This window comes from Taudactylus pleione, unplaced genomic scaffold (genome assembly GCF_031769625.1).
Source record: "Taudactylus pleione unplaced genomic scaffold, aTauple2 ptg000903l, whole genome shotgun sequence".
Taxonomy (NCBI): domain Eukaryota; kingdom Metazoa; phylum Chordata; class Amphibia; order Anura; family Myobatrachidae; genus Taudactylus; species Taudactylus pleione.
Genome location: NW_028285304.1, coordinates 1,037,621 through 1,054,479, shown reverse-complemented (window position 1 = coordinate 1,054,479; position 16,859 = coordinate 1,037,621). Strand labels below are relative to the sequence as shown.

General features: G+C 46.2%; 1 protein-coding gene across 1 annotated transcript in view; it reads right to left on the bottom strand.

Annotated features, from left to right (window-relative positions):
• The window catches only part of LOC148473963 (aldo-keto reductase family 1 member D1-like), a 48,508-nt gene that overhangs the window by 3,888 nt on the left and 27,761 nt on the right, over positions 1-16,859 (bottom strand). Inside the window, exons 3-8 of the mRNA XM_088459287.1 lie at positions 15,147-15,263; positions 9,907-9,984; positions 7,933-8,055; positions 6,163-6,272; positions 3,376-3,541; positions 1,232-1,314 (exon numbers count right to left, since the gene is read on the bottom strand). Of these exons, the coding sequence (XP_088315413.1) occupies positions 1,232-1,314; positions 3,376-3,541; positions 6,163-6,272; positions 7,933-8,055; positions 9,907-9,984; positions 15,147-15,263 (677 nt within the window). The remainder of the gene's footprint in view (positions 1-1,231; positions 1,315-3,375; positions 3,542-6,162; positions 6,273-7,932; positions 8,056-9,906; positions 9,985-15,146; positions 15,264-16,859) is intronic.

Sequence of the window (16,859 nt, the reverse complement as noted above, 5' to 3'; positions counted from 1 at the left end):
GGAGTATGAGGTGGCAATATTTATTTTACTGTGAGGTGTATGAGGTGGCAATATTTATTTTCTGTGAGGAGTATGAGGTGGCAATATTTATTTTTCTGTGAGGAGTATGAGGTGGCAATATTTATTTTCTGTGAGGAGTAGGAGGTGGCAATATTTATTTTTCTGTGAGGAGTATGAGGTGGCAATATTTAGTTTTCTGTGAGGAGTATGAGGTGGCAATATTTAGTTTTCTGTGAGGAGGCAATATTTATTTTTCTGTGAGGAGTATGAGGAGGCAATATTTATTTTTCTGTGAGGAGTATGAGGAGGCAATATTTATTTTTCTGTGAGGAGTGTGAGGTGGCAATATTTATTTTTCTGTGAGGAGTATGAGGTGGCAATATTTATTTTACTGTGAGGTGTATGAGGTGGCAATATTTATTTTCTGTGAGGAGTATGAGGTGGCAATATTTATTTTTCTGTGAGGAGTATGAGGTGGCAATATTTATTTTCTGTGAGGAGTAGGAGGTGGCAATATTTATTTTTCTGTGAGGAGTATGAGGTGGCAATATTTATTATCTGTGAGGAGTATGAGGTGGCAATATTTATTTTTCTGTGAGGAATGTGAGGTGGCAATATGTATTTTTCTGTGAGGAGTATGAGGTGACAATATTTATTTTTCTGTGAGGAGTGTGAGGTGGCAATATTTATTTTTCTGTGAGGAACATGAGGTGGCAATATTTCGTTTTCTGTGAGGAGTATGAGGTGGCAATATTTATTTTTCTGTGAGGAACATGAGGTGGCAATATTTAGTTTTCTGTGAGGAGTATGAGGTGGCAATATTTAGTTTTCTGTGAGGAGGCAATATTTATTTTTCTGTGAGGAGTGTGAGGTGGCAATATTTATTTTTCTGTGAGGAGTATGAGGTGGCAATATTTATTTTACTGTGAGGTGTATGAGGTGGCAATATTTATTTTTCTGTGAGGAGTATGAGGTGGCAATATTTATTTTCTGTGAGGAGTAGGAGGTGGCAATATTTATTTTTCTGTGAGGAGTATGAGGTGGCAATATTTATTTTTCTGTGAGGAATGTGAGGTGGCAATATTTATTTTTCTGTGAGGAGTATGAGGTGACAATATTTATTTTTCTGTGAGGAGTATGAGGTGACAATATTTATTTTCAGAGAGCGATGATACTTCCCCCCCTCCTCCTCCCAATAAAACTCCTGCACTTGCCCGGCTGCCACACTCACATTAGAAGCTCCACGTAGCGGATGTTTTTGTTCAGAGCCTCGACGTCCTTCATCTCCTTCTCAGTCAGGGAGAAATCAAAAATCTGCATTTACAGAGGGGGGCGGGGAAAGAAGGATAAAAGATTTGCATTCACTTCAGAAGTTCAATTCTTCTGTTCCAACAAAATAAAAACAAGGTGTTTGTAGAATATAAAGCACATATATAAGTAATGTTAGCCACACGTTTACATCAGCATAACTGATATAAACGACTATACAGCATAGTGAGAGTAAAGCTATTTACATGGCAACAAAATGTATTGTAGAAGATCAATTAAAAGGAAATTCCACTACAAATTAAAAAAGATGTGCGCTTTAATGTACTGAAATAGCTCCCAGTGCCGTAACAGGGAGGCAGTGTGGCCTGTGCTGACCCCGCCCCATGAATGCATGACATCATGATGGCGCGCATAGGGAAATACAGCACTGCTTAGAGCGTCCTGAGGACACACTGGAAAGGCTGCATAACCCGAGAGTCCAAATGATGCTCCGGGGGGCACTACAGCAGTGATACTGGCTGCAGGTCGCCATTCCAGGCACCATGCTACATACCTCCGAACTTTTGTACCCAGAAAGTCGGGACCTCCGCGCACCGGAGGCGCGCTCGTCCGAAAAGGGGATGTGACCTGATCGTAAAGGGGTGTGGTCTATATGAAAGGGGCGTGGCCTCGCGGCACACCCCCATTTGCATCACTAAGGGGCGGCTCTCAGAGATGCTGGGCTTCCCCCAGTACTGTGAATAGATGCTGTGCGCACAGCATTTATTCTCTGCTATGCAGAGCAGCGTTGTATGCTTCCCCCCACCGTGGGACACTGCGGTCCTCGGGTGAGACAGCGGGACAGTCCCACAAAAACGGGACTTTCCCGCTGAATGCGGGACAGTTGGGAGGTATGATGTTAACCAGATGCAGGGGCCCTGGTGTTATAATATGGAGTGAGTTACTGAGCTGCCTCCATGTTTGCTACCTAAGTGAAGCATTTCACCTAACCAAGATGGCCACCGCTTGGTCTACTGCGCATGCACAGTGTCATCTTGTCATTGTGTATGAGCGCCACAGTGGAATATTGACGTGTTCTACATAGTTCCTGAGACCCTGCCAAAATGTCCTGCATGCTGGCCTATTTGTACTGTGCATCCTGTGTATACAAGCTCCATTACCTACATACACCACCGGCTGGTGATGTGTAAGCTCAGCACAAGCTCCGCTCTAATTCGGAACAACCAGTGTATAACTGATAGTACGGCTGTACCAGTAACTACTACACTTCAATACACCTGGCACCTGGTTATGCACCTGGACTGCTTGGTGTGTATGCAAATCCGCTGGTGTTGCTATTATCTCTTCATATAAGCGCAACATAGCACACACACATATATACACATGGCGCCGTCCACAGAGCACTGCACGACACTACTGATCGCACCCCCCACTTATGATAGCTCGTGACACTTAATAGGACTTCTGCCTGCAATCACCTGTTGAAACTGCAGAATCCCACGGTGACTGCAATTTGACAAATATGCTGTGAACAAAAGGCCCTTCCTTAGCAAAATCTGTAACCGCCTAAAACAATCACTGCAATCTACAGTCTCTTTTTATGGTGCTAGCAAAAAAAAAAAAAAAAAAACAACCTGTGATACACAACATATTTGTCAACAGTGTGTTTCTGAGGATTCAACCTGCAATTTTAGGTAAAATCCTATTCCAAGTTCTCCCCGTAAACTGTATTATCCAGCATAACTATGAACTTTTTTTTATATAGGGATGTGCTTGACACCAGATTTTCCTGCATTAGACTCACAGAAGCCTCACATATTACTTTCTCTATATCCCCCTCCTTCACTCTAGCCCCCTTCTCTCTTCTCCATCCCTACACTTTTCTCCCCACCACTCCTCTCTGCCCCTCCCCCCTCACTCTCTCCTGTGCACCACTGACACTGGTGGGAGTGGTCAGAGATCATACCAACGGTCATTACATTGCAATGTGATGACATCATTTTTATCAGCAGTCCATTTTATGATATAGAGCCTACAACATCCAGATACAAAAATAGTTTTGCTTTTGTCTTCCTTTAAATTTCATTCAAATTTGTGTTTTCCTACCTGGAAGTTCTCTCTGATTCGTTCTGGATTAAAGCTCTTGGGAATGACCACGACCCCTCTCTGGCAGTTGAAACGCAGGGCCACCTGGGCTGGGGTCTTGCCATACTTTTTGCCAATGCCAATCAAGGTAGGATCCTCCAGAAGGGGAGGGGAGGACACATTCACCCTAAAAGAACGAAAATGTCATTCTCACTTCCCTTCATGACTTAAAAGAAGAGATTCAGCTTTACGACAAATATATCATTGTGTGTGTGTATATATATTTGTGTCGGAAGTTGCAAGTGGGTGCACGCGTGCCGCATTGTGTGTAAGCAATGACCAAGGTTAAGTAGACGTTTCTAGGCGGCGAGTACCAAGCAGCTGTCTCTGATGGACGTGCTGTGGGCGTGTATCCATATATCCACGCGTCTGAGCCTTGCGAATGGGGAAGTGAAGCCTGTTTCTGGCGGATCTCCTGCATCTAGCCCGGTACACCGATTTGCGAGTTGCTTTGGCAGATTGTCGCATTAGCATATGAAAGCGAGTACACCGCCGCGGGCGTAGGGAAAAGCGAAAGCAGAAGCGCACAAAGCAGAATAAGCCCCAACAGTCAGGTAATGGCCACAAAGAGAAAAGGTTATTTCTTTAGGTCTGTATATAAATTTAGGACATTTCCACTCAGGGAAAGGTCCTGCAAGCTGTGTCTGTGCTTCTGTGTGAGCGGAATAGGGATCAATAAAGCATTTTTGAAAGTTTTGTTATTGAGCTGTTGAAGGGAATAAAGCTCAAATTGAGCCCGTGGAAAAGCACCCCGATTAACTCACCTTATACCTGGTACGTAACAAGTACTATATGTGAGCTATGAACAGGTTTCATATATTATTGTTATTATTGTCCTTTATTTATATGGCACTACAAAATGTTCTGCAGCACCTTACTCAGGGCCTGATTCAGAGCCGGACCCTCTGACGGAGCGCTCGCTCGGAATCAGGGCCGGGCTTTTTTTTTTTTGGAGCGGCCTCTTGGCCGCTCGCATAGCTGTGGGTGTCCACCCACAGCTATAGCGAGCGGCCAGGATGATGGTCGCGATGGTCTTACCATCGGGCTTGCGACGAGACCCTTGTGGTAGGGTCTCATGGCCGCAAGCCCCAGAGAGATTTCAGCTCAAACAGAGCTCGTGATGTCAGTGGGGCCGCCCTCAAACGGTAGGCGTTCTCATGCCTCCGTTTGGGCAGCCACCCCCCCAGCCCGCCCACCAAAGGGGCGAGCTGTCACTCAACATCGACAGCACGCCCCCTTTGGTGCGAAACCCGGAGCGACGGATTGCCCGTCGCTAGCCGAGTCTCACGCATGCGCACGACGGAGCCGGCTCCGACGTGCGCATGCGCTGTGGCCTCCATCGACCCGGTTGCTAGTGATCAGCACTTGCGACCGGGTCTGAATCAGGTCCTCAGTACATAAATAAATGAGCACACAAGACAAACCGTTATTAACAATACAGGACAAGGACATGGCTTGTACACATTGCTGCATAACACTGAAACAAGCAGCAGGGTGTCAGCAACCAAGTGTTAGGTGCCGTGTAGGGAGTTAGAGGTAAATGATAGTATTAGTAAGGGAAGTAGTAGCGATGCGGAATGTGTGTTGTTTGAAAAGTAGACTTATTTTTCTACCACAATGAAACGGAAAAGCCATCAACAATAATTTGCCAGAAATCTTATTATTAGTCTTTGAAAATGAATTGCAAAAAAAAACAAAAAAAACACAAGGTATGGGATTCGCTTATAAAATAAAACCAATCTGGATTGCCAGGTAATGCATCTTTCAAATGTAATAAGAGAAATTGCTTGGCTGTAATTCAACAAGTGAAAGGCAGTGGCTGCTCACAACCACTAGATGGGGCTGTGCTCTGCTATTTGTAAAGGGCACCTAATAACTACAGGTAGGATCGAAAGTCAGAGAGGACACACTCATTTAAGAATCAGGAGAAATCGCACGGCTTCTTTCTCTGCGCAATGACACCTACTTATAAGCCAGGCACATTTCCAGCGGCATGCAACACTCATCGGCCTTTGTAACTGCCCTTAGAAATGACCCAGCTTGGTGGGGTTTTGGATACCCATTGAAAACATGCAAAATGTCATAACGCATTGTCAAAGTTAACTCTACTAACACTGCAGTCACCAATTTCAGCTCTTACATTTTGCTCCTAAAACACTGCACGGTTTAGCTACATTAAGGTCTTACGTGAATGGTAAGAGTGAGTGGCAGTTGGTAGCTAGTAATGTGCTATCATGTAGAAGGCAACAAAGTGAGCGAAATGCGTCTCATGAGAAGTACAGACCGAAATGCGATCTCTGGCTCCTCAATGGTGGTGATAAAATAAAGTTGCTTTGTGGATAATCAAAGACTGTGTCCCCATTCTGTATAGCAGATCATTTCCACCCCCCCCCCCCCCCCCCAAAAAAAATAAGTGCCCACCCACTCTTTATCTCATTGACCTGCAAAATAAATCAAATTGTTACAGGTCAGTGTAGAATTTTTTGTTCATCTGCCCGATCTGAGCCATCATTCCAAGGAGCTACATTTTAACACGCCTCCCTCAGCACACCTCCTTCGTGGTCCACAAATATATGTAATAAAGATTTAAAAAAAAAAAAAAAAAAAGAGTTGTGTGATGTCATCAATGAGCCTTTGTGAAAAACATTTTTTACGTAAGATTAAACACATTAATTATTTGTTAAACTCCAACAGCAATTGTTGCATTTATAGACTGGACTTACTGTAAAGTGAATTGTAACCCCTTACCATGATTCATCACGACATGTCCCAATCGGACTGTAACCCACAATGACGATGTCGTGTTTTTGGCACAACTCCATTAACTTAGGCTGGGTGAAATAGGGATGGCATTCCACCTGCGCCAACAAAGGTAGCGTTAGCAATGCAAAGTATTTCCTGCATTCTACAGTAGACCATTCCCTGCAGCCATTTTAAAGGGGTAAACCAAAGACTTGTCCTTGGCATGGTGCTAAGTGATGTCACTGGCACCTAGTGAAATGATTGGTTGTATTCTCAGGAGTATTGGTTCAGCACTCAAGATGGCTGCCGTCACTTCACAGAGAAGCATGTGGACAGCGTAGGTGATTACAGTAGTGAATAAGCCACAACGTTACTCAGAAGTACAGTTTGTCATTTCCGTATCAAATTAAATATTGTGTTTGAAAACAGTGTTAGTCAGAGCTAAAAGACGGATAGTATTTTCTGAAAATGTAACATCTGCTAATACAGGTTGAGTCTCCCATATCCAAATATTCCGAAATACGGAATATTCCGAAATACGGAATAATTTTGGCATGACTGAGATAATGAAACCTTTGATTTTTGATGGTTCAATGCACACAAACTTTGTCTAAGGCACAAATTATTAAAAAATATTGTATAAAATTACCATCAGGCTGTGTGTGTAGGGTGTATATGAAACATAAATTAATTTCATTTCTGTACACAAACTTTGCTTGAGCCACAAAATTATTGAATATATTGCATAAAATTACCTGCAGGCTGTGTGTATAAGGTGTATATAACACATAAATGCATTGTGTGTGTATATTGGGGTCCCATTCCTAAGATATCTCATTATGGTATGCAATTATTCCAAAATACGGAATATTCCGTTATCCAAAATACCGCTGGTCCCAAGCATGGGGAGACTCAACCTGTAATAACAAAGGTGTAATTTGTGTGTGGCTGCTGCAATATTTTTTTACCGATATCGATGTTCGAATGTGATGGCTGGGTGCAAACATAAAAAAATAGGCTCAGCACTGGGCTGAGAAGACCCTCAGCCGTGAGGTGGAATTGCTGCACTAATCTGTGTATGACTATAACCAGTTTCCCTGCTGGATCTTCTACATGTCCTACGAGTAGATGTTTCGGTTCCAGTTTGCCGCTTTACGCCAAATACATCATATCACAACCAACATCAGATAGAGAAATAAATGTGTCTGTACTCAGTGCAGTGCCACATGCTCTATCCAAGTTAGTAATTTTTTGGCTCTGCTCCTAACTGTGCATCAGTGTGATGATTCATAGAGGGGCCTATTCATTATAATAGTCCCCCGGCTAATTAAGTATTCGGCTCGCCGCAAGTAATTCAGTAGTGCTCCGGTAATGGGACAGCTGCTCTGAAAAGCAGCAGCTGTCCCACGGGTCCTCATCACGGACACCACCTCTAATAATTACTTGTGGTGAAAGTTTACACTGCTGGACTGTGTAGGTGCGCGTGTGCGTACACATTTCACGTATGCGCAGAGAGGGCCGCTGGATCCCTCTTCGGCATCCAGAATTCCTTCCAGTAGGAAGAAGCGGGCCATCGGACACTGACACCATATGAAGATGGTGTCACTCGCCGCAAACAAACTACGAAAGCTTTCAGCTTTTGGATTTTGCTGAACATGAGGGGGCGGGGGGCTCTGATAACTAATGAGGCCGTTACTTAACAGGTGTTATCGCCAGTGTAACGGGTACAAAAGGGATGATGGCTAGGCCCCCATAGTGATTTTGCCATGGTCTCACCTGGTTGCTGGTGGGCTTGTGTTTCAGTCCAGGCTTGTTCAGAATCAGTTCCAGCTGCCGGCGGTTAAAATTAGAGACGCCCAAAGATTTCACAAGGCCGGCGTCCTTACACTCCTCCAAAGCCTACAGTACAGAAAGAAAACTCTTTACCAAACCTTAATGACCGAAAGCATTTCTGCATTGCGCTAATTACATCATGGTTTGCGTAACAATCATTATTATCATCATCCTTTATATATATTGCACCACAAGGGTTCCCCAGCGCCTTGCAAAGTACATAAACAAATGCGCAAACAAGAAAACAGCGACTTAAAGTACAAAACAATGCAGGACAAGGATAAGGTTTATACACATTGCTGCATTAGCGATCATAACACTCAAATAAGCAGCAGGGCGTTAGCAACCAAGTGTTAGGTGCCCTTGTGGGGAGTTTGGAGTAGACGATCGTATGAGCGAGGGAAGGAGAAGCACATGAGGGAAGAGGGCCCTGCTCGTGAGATCCTACATTCTGAAGGGGAGGGGCAGGCAGACAGGGGTGACACAGATGGGGTAGTGAGGAAGGAACATGGAGCAGCGGGTGAGGATGAGAGCTGGAAGGCTTTGATGAAGCAGTGGGTCTTGAGAACCCGTTTTGAAGTTTTGTAGAGAGTTCCAGAGGTAGGAAGCAGCACGGGCAAAATCTTGGAGGCGGAAGTGGAAGGAAGTAAATCACTTGGCAGGAGAGGCGGCATTTGTCGAGAGAAGTGGGCGGGTGGGAGTAAATGGGAGAGGATTGGGTCAAAGGATTTGTATGTAAGAGTGAGGAGTCTGAATCGGGTTCTGAAGGGGAAGGGGAGCCGGTGTAGGGCTTGTAGGAGGGGAGACAGATGTAGAACGTTTGGAGAGGAAGATGAGCCGGGCAGCAGCATTGAGGACAGAGTGGAGAGGAGAGAGCTGGGAGTCAGGCAGGCCCGATAGGAGGAGGTTACAGTAGTCCAATCTGGAGATGACCAGACACAGGTCTGTCTGCAATAACAAACTGGTAATATGAAAGCAGGTCTCTCATACATTTATGAAAAAAAAAAAATGCATTAATAGTACAGTCTGGATAAGACCCTAATTACAATGTACAGGTTGTAACACGCTGGGGATAAAACACAAACAAACAAAGCAGATATCAAATAGCTTAGGCATTAATATGATGAGTCTGGGTGCGGGATGTCCCGTGGGCAGAAGATCTTGTGACACTAATCCGTAGGACAATGCAGGAAGATCTGGAGGACATCCTGCATTATGATTGCACAACAGGATTATTCCCAGGCCCCCGGCTGTGCTCGTGGGGTGTTCACACTCGGATCTGAAGTATTGCTATCTGCTCAGACAGGTGGAAACTGAAAAAGTGGTTACAGAACAAAGGATAAAGCGGTAACGTACAATAACGAACTCCTGCTTTATTTATATATTTATTTTTCATTGTCTGATCAAATATCTGCTTAATGCAGACGTGTGTGTAGAGTAGGTCACGGGTCCTCTACACATATACACATACGTGTGAAGCCAATGTTTCAGTTTGTGGATCATTTTATTGCTTTACCCCTTTATACGATGTGCAGATGGATCCAGACCAGGGCCACTGAGACAGACACGGGGCCCTCTCAGGAAATAGATTATGGTATATACTATGCTCAGTGCCTAGATGCTGAACCGTGCGCTGCAATGAGGGACATTTGTCCCCCTCAGTTCTTGGTCTCGGCCACTCCAAGAGGTCCAGGCCCGGGTAATTAGTGCCCGTACCCCTCCCCCCCTCCCGGCACTCCAGAAACAGACTGACTAATCAAATGATATAGCAGCAGCAAAACAAGTTAAATATATCTGAAGCCGGGTTCTACTTAACAACGGAAATCAGCCGTTATACCAAATCCACAGCAGCGTGAAACAATCCACTCACCGATATTACGTTACTAACATTACTATTCATGTAGCCTTCTTCCTTACCTCCCAAGTAGCACAGAGATCCGTCTTGTGATAAAGGAACTTTCCATTTTCATCTCGCGGGTAAATGTCATCCCCCGGCTGCGAGAGAGAGAACAAAGCAAAGCTGTAGCGGGGGCGTAATTATAGCACGGACTGACTTGGGGTGCGAGGTGACATCAGAAAGACATTGGGAGTATAGGACATCACACACACGCACAAATGTACAGTGCCTTCACCCCCACTTGGCTTTTTACCTTTTTTGTTACATTACAACCTGTACTGTATTTATTTTTTTAATCTGAATTTTATGTGATGGATCTGCACAAAATAGTCTAATTTGGTGAAGTGAAATGAGAAAAATATATATAAAAAAGACTCTATATAAATAATATTCTGAAAAATGGCATGTGCATATGTAATCACCCCCTTTGCTATGAAGCCCCTCAAAAGTTCTGGTGCAACCAATTACCTTCAGCAGTCACATAATTAGTGAAATGACGTCCACCTGTGTGACATCTAAGTGTCACATGATCTGTCAGTATAAAGACACGTTTTCTGAGAGGCCCTTGAGGCTGCAACACCACTAAGCAAGAGGCATCACACCATGAAGACCAAGGAGCTCTCCAAACAAGTCAGGGACAAAGTTGTTGAAGTACAGTTCTGGGTTGGGTTATAAAAAAAATATCCAAATCTTTGATGATCCCCCAGAGCACCATCAAATCCATCATCATCACATGGAAAGAACATGGTACCACAACAAACCTGCCAAGAGAGGGCCACCCACCAAAACTCACAGACCGGACAAGGAGGGCATTAATCAGAGAGGCAGCACAGAGACCAAAGGTAACCCTGAAGGAGCTGCAGAGTTCCACAGCAGAGACTGGTGTATCTGTGCATGTGACCACAATAAGCCGTACACTCCATAGAGCTGGGCTTTATGGAAGAGTGGCCAGAAAAAAGCCATTACTTAGTGATAAAGATAAGAAGACACGATTTGAGTTTACCAAAAGGCAAGTGGGCGACTCCCCAAATGTATGGAGGAAGGTGGTCTGGTCAGATGAGACTAATATGTAACTTTTCAGCCACCAAGGAAAACGCAATGTCTGGCGCAAACCCAACACATCCCGTCACCCCAAGAACACCATCCTCACAGTGACACATGGTGGTGGCAGCATTATGCTGTGGAGATGGTTTTTAGCAGCAGGGACTGGTAAACCGATTCGAGTCGAGGGAAAGATGGATGGTGCTAAATACAGGGATATTCTTCAGCAAAACCTGTTTCTGTCTGCCTGTGATTTGAGACTGGGACGGAGGTTCACGTACCAGCAGGACAATGACCCGAAGCATACTGCTAAAGCAACACTCGAGTGGTTTAAGGGGAAACATTTAATTGTGTTGGAATGGCCTAGTCAAAGCCCAGATCTCAATCCAATTGAGAATCTGTGGTCAGACTTGAAGATTGCTGTTCACAAGCGGAAACCATCCAACATGAAGGAGCTGGAGCAGTTTTGCCTTGAGGAATGGGCAAAAATCCCAGGGGCGAGATGTGGCAAGCTCATAGAGACTTATCCAAAGCGACTTGCAGCTGTAATTGCCGCAAAAGGTGGCTCGACAAAGTACTGACTTTAGGGGGGGTGAATAGTTATGCACGCTGACGTTTTCTGTTATGTTGTCCTAAATGTTGTTTGATTCACATTATAAAAGAAAACACAACGTTACAGTTGTAGGCATGTTCTGTGGTGAAATGATGCACACCTTCACACAATCCATTTTAATTCCAGGTTGTGAGGCAACAAAACATGAAAAATGCAAAGGGGGTGAATACTTTTGCAAAGGCCCTGTATAATGTGGGAGCTACTGGACAGCGATTTATGGTTTTCTGTATTATGGGACAGATTTAGATGTGGACTCTGGGCCTGATTCAGAGCCGGACAATGTGAACGAGCGCCCGCTCTGAATCAGGGCGTTTTTTTTTTATTGCGAGGCGGCCTCGTGGACGCTCGCAAAGCTGTGGGTTGCCACCCACAGCTTATGCGAGCATCCATGATGATGGTCGCGATGGTCAAGACCATCGGGCTTGCGACGAGACCCTTGCGGTAGGGTCTCGTCTGCCGCAAGCCCTGGAGTGATTTTGGCTCTATCAGAGCCAAATCACTCTCACTGACATCATTAGTGATGTCAGTGGGGCCGGACCCAGACGGTAGGCGTTCCCACGGGAACGCCTCCGTCTGGGCAGCCACGCCCCCGGCACGCCCACCAAAGGGGGCGTGCTGTCAACCACCATCGACAGCACGCCCCCTTTGGTGCGAGACCCATAACGACGGCTACCCCGTATTCGGGTCTCGGGCATGCGCACGATGGAGGCGTCTCCGTCGTGCGTATGCGCATTTGGGAAACATCGACCCGCTTGCGAGCTCTCAGCGCTCGCGAGTGGGTCTGAATGAGACCCTCTATTCCCATGTTCACGGAGATGAGCGATTAACGGAGGACTGTAAAAGCAGCCTCGGTCCTCAGCTTCATTCTTCTGCCGCTGGACCGTCCTGGCCAGCGGCACTGCCTCTTCCTTTCTTCCTTCTTAATCACGCGGTCTTCTGGCCTCTTGCACGGCTGCCGGAACTCTTGTCGTGCCGCTCTGCTCTTCGGGAGGTCTTCAGTCCTCCCCTCCGCCGCCGGTACTGAAGTTTCCCGCTCATCTGCGTCTAATTCAAGATGCCGTGAGTGGGTGGGGTTATGACGCGGCGAGCCGTGTTTGGCTCGCGGCCAGTGCCAAACAACCGCCGCTGCTACTTGGCTTCCGGGCAACGAGCTCCGCTTAGCTTGAGGCCGGAGCCAAGCTTCTCCCGCCGCCACTTTACCGCCGCCACTGGTGGAAGGGACCAGGCGGTACCCGACACGGTGGCTTACCCAGCACTGGGAACAAACACATTGTCAGGGATTGGCCACAGCACAGCGCATCCCCGGGGACCCGGCTACTTTATAAAAGTGAGTCCCCAGTGCTCGATATCGGGTAAAATACATGCTATAGCGCGTATTTGCGAATACTTTAGCCGCAATGCGCATGCGGCAACTGAATGGCGATCAAATGCGACTAGGGATTTATTCGTAAGTGATTGACAAACAGGGGCCGTTTCGGGGGCGGTAACGGTGTGGTGGCAAAACACACATCTGCGATCCCATACGCAGAAAATATGGGGCCAGCGTCACAGCTCCCACAACCATTCTAAGAGACCTCAGAGGGTGGATTATGGAAGGATCTGTGATCACTGTGCCGTATTTGTAGGCAGTTGCTGGGATCTGCGAGGCCGCCGGTGGGCAGTACATTCCCATGCGGCTGTAGCATTAGCATAATTTCGCACAGCAGCTTCGTCCAACATCGCAGCCACTAATGCATGAGCGCCCGCATCGGAATGAGGCCCCATGTTCTCTACGGTTATAAACGGAAATCCAAAATACTGTTATAGTTCCCTGTTGGCATCAGCAGCACAAGGCGTTTCCCTTGGAGACTAGCGGAAACATCGTGTGACAGGTAAAAGGTCACTGCGGCATTTTATAGGTTGGGGGAAGCGGACACAGAGATTTCCTACAGACGTGTCCTTACTCAGCTTTGCTCTCAGCGTGACATATTTACTAGAGAGGCGCCAGATCTGGAGCTAAGGTTTCACACTGCCGGAACTACTGCACTATACTTAACATAGCACTTTCTGTTACGTAAAATTTGCAAGTAATTGTGTCAAAGTAGCATCACAATCACCATTGCTGTCTATACATAACACTAGCAGTGCGGCTAAACGTGGAGAAATCATTTCATACATACAGTATAAATGTTGGTTGGGGAAGCGATCCCAGCGCTGATAAGACCGACGGTCAGAATCCCGGCACCATAATCCCGACACATGCAGGTCAGTATGCTAGCCCTTCCCCTAACCAAGCCTTAACCCGCCTTTCCCGCAGCCCAATCCTAGCCCTCCCCGCCCGCAGCCTAACCCTAACCGTCCGTCTCCTTCCCCACGGCCTAAGCCTAACCCTCCCCCCTAGTGCCTAACCCCTAACCGCAATAATCACCGACGGGATCGCAGCCGATGACTTGACTGAATTTGAGGGATGCTAGAGCCGGGATTCTGACTGCCGTGTGCGCCGCATTGTGGGCGCAAGGATGCCGACTACATCCCAGGTAGGACCTACTTCACAAACAACGTACGGTGGGCCTGATTCAGAGCCGCTCGTAAGCAGCCGCTCGTTCGCTCCGAGCGATGTTCGCATGTCTGCGCATGCGTATGGGTCGTAATGCGCATGCGCCAACCAGTCAGTGCGGTCGGAAATCGTGTGTTCGCAAAATAGCGAGTGGCTGCTAATTTGAGTGACAGAATGAGGCGTTTGTGGGTGGTAACAGGGGAAGGTGCTTGAAAACGGGGAGTGGTGATCCGAACGCAGGCGTGCCAAACGGTCAAAACGGGCGTTTTAAGGGTGTGCATAATTAACAAAGCAGCGTCATCGACCACGTCACTTGGTTGTCTTTTAGCCTGAACTGCTCGCATGATTGCGGTAGGAAAATCCAACCACAAGCACTGCGAGCAGTTCAGACGCCTTTCGATGTACTCGATTAATCTAATAAATAGCGGAGATGACGTATGATGCGAGCGGCCAGGGGGCGTCTTTACAAAATAGCGAGCGGATATTTCACTCGCTCAGACATAGAGGCGTCAACAGACCGCAAAGAGCGAGCGCTCTATTTAAATATCCGGCCCCTTTTTCTGAACGAGCGAGCGCAAATAGCGTCCGGCTCTGAATCAGGCCCTGTATTTCAACATGATTTTCCACATTTAGCCGCATTGTTAGTGTATAGATAATGTTGATTAGTCTTCATGCTTTTTTCTTTTCCCCGAATATTATGCTACTTTTACGTAAATATTTGTGCTCATTTTGAGCAACTAATTTTGCGCAACTGAAAGTGCTATTTTCTTGCATATTTCGTACAGGCAGACAGACATATCCGCACATTACAGACAGACTATAATGGTGCACCACTGTGGCGAGAGACAGTGGGGTATTTTGCGCAATTTTAGCCAAGTTCAGTAAGGCCACAGCTGTATAATGCAGAATCACCCCTTTACCATATCGCAGGGAAAATGGTCGATAAGGAAAGGAGCATCATGGTTGGGGGTATTTCATTTTCGATAAATAGGCCCCTACAAGACGTTCATGTGACAGATGCACGCCGTGGCAGTGTAGGAATAGTTATGACAGATTTCTCAGCTCTTTACCTTAAAGGCCATCGGCAGCTCAACTATGTACAAATCCACATAATCCAGCCCTAATGTTTTCAAGGTCTTCTCTAACGTTGGTCGAACCAGTTCTGGAGGGTGGCACGTGTTCCAGAGCTAGGAGGAAGGAAAAAAAAAAAATCACAAGTGAACTTGCTTTCACAAAAACTATAACATAATTTTATATTATAATATAATTACACACATATATATATATATATATATATATATAGCCTCTCAATGCACTTATGGCGTTCGGTAGCAACATAGGGCCTGATTCAGACGATGGTCGATGGTGGGGTACTGCGCACGCGCCGCGCGCATGCCCCGGAGCGAGAGAGAAATTCTCACTACAAAAGGGGCGGCTGTCGATGTTGATAGACAGCTTGCACCGTTTTGTAGGTAGGGAGGGGGGGTGGCTACACAAACGGAGGCGTTCCTGGAGGAACGCCTGCCGTTTGTGGGAGGCACCACTGACATCACCAGTGATGTCAGTGGAGAGCTTCCTGCTCTGTTAGAGCAGGAAGCTCTCTGGGGCTTGCGACGGACGAGATCCTACCACAAGGGTCTCGTCGCAAGCCCCGATGGTCGCGACCATCACCTAGCCGTTCGCAAAAGCTGTGGGTAGTTACCCACAGCTTAGCGAGCGGCCAGGAGGGAACCCAAAAAACCCCCAAAAACGCCTGATTCAGAGCGAGCGCTCTTAAAGAGCGTCCGGCTCTGAATCAGGCCCATAGACCCTGATATAGAACAATCTTAGCTGTTCTCATGTTAAAAATGTCCCTTTAGATATTTTTCTAACCACAAGTAGGTTGAATCGATAACTGCTGGTGGGATCTAAATCAGGCTCCAATGCACATTTCATAACTGAAAAGGGAACTTTGCTGAAAAACCACTTGGCTATTTGTGCCTGTGGACGGAAGCCAGGCGACGGAGCCAAGAGGTGTCTGGTAGGCCCCTTAAGTTCCTGGAAATACAGGAGGATCTGCCACAACTTCCTAGGACCAGGAGTCCTTCCAACCACAAACCGGTCGTGTTCCCTATTCTTGGGAGAGATCACAACATGGAACCATCTGCCAGGAGAATATTCAATTACTCATTAGTTTATTAAAAAAAGTTCTCTAAAGCTCCAAGTTCCAAATAACAGGAGTAATTCCTGGGGGAAAGAGGAGTTACCTTGGCCAAGGACAAAGCTACTTATTTTATTTTTAAACGTTACTATTAGTTGGATATATATGAAATTCCTAGCTTAGATCATCCGTGTCACATTGAATTATATTCAAGGTGAAGGCTAGTGAGTACGCGGCCAAAAATCTGGCCTATGGCAAATACGGGTAAATATGGCGGTTGGTTAGTTATAGATTTATACCTAAGTTTAATTTAGGTCAGTGGCTTTTTTCCAGAAACCAGCAATGGAAAGTCAGGTTAATAGCCCTAAAAGCTTTGTTCCAGTTAATGTGGTTATTCATATAGTGCTCTACATGGGGGCCAGAAGAGGGACAACTTAGAAAGAAAGTGGGAGAAGGGAAAATCGGGTGCAAAAATAATTTCTTTTGGAGGTATTAAGCTGCATTAATGGTCGACATGCGGCGGAAGGATCCATTGAATGGGCTCAAGCACTACTCATGGGAATGCAAACTGGTAATTCTCTAGCCACAACCAACATCCCTGAGACTCTTTATAACCAATATGTAGGAAGCACTGGTTAGAAGT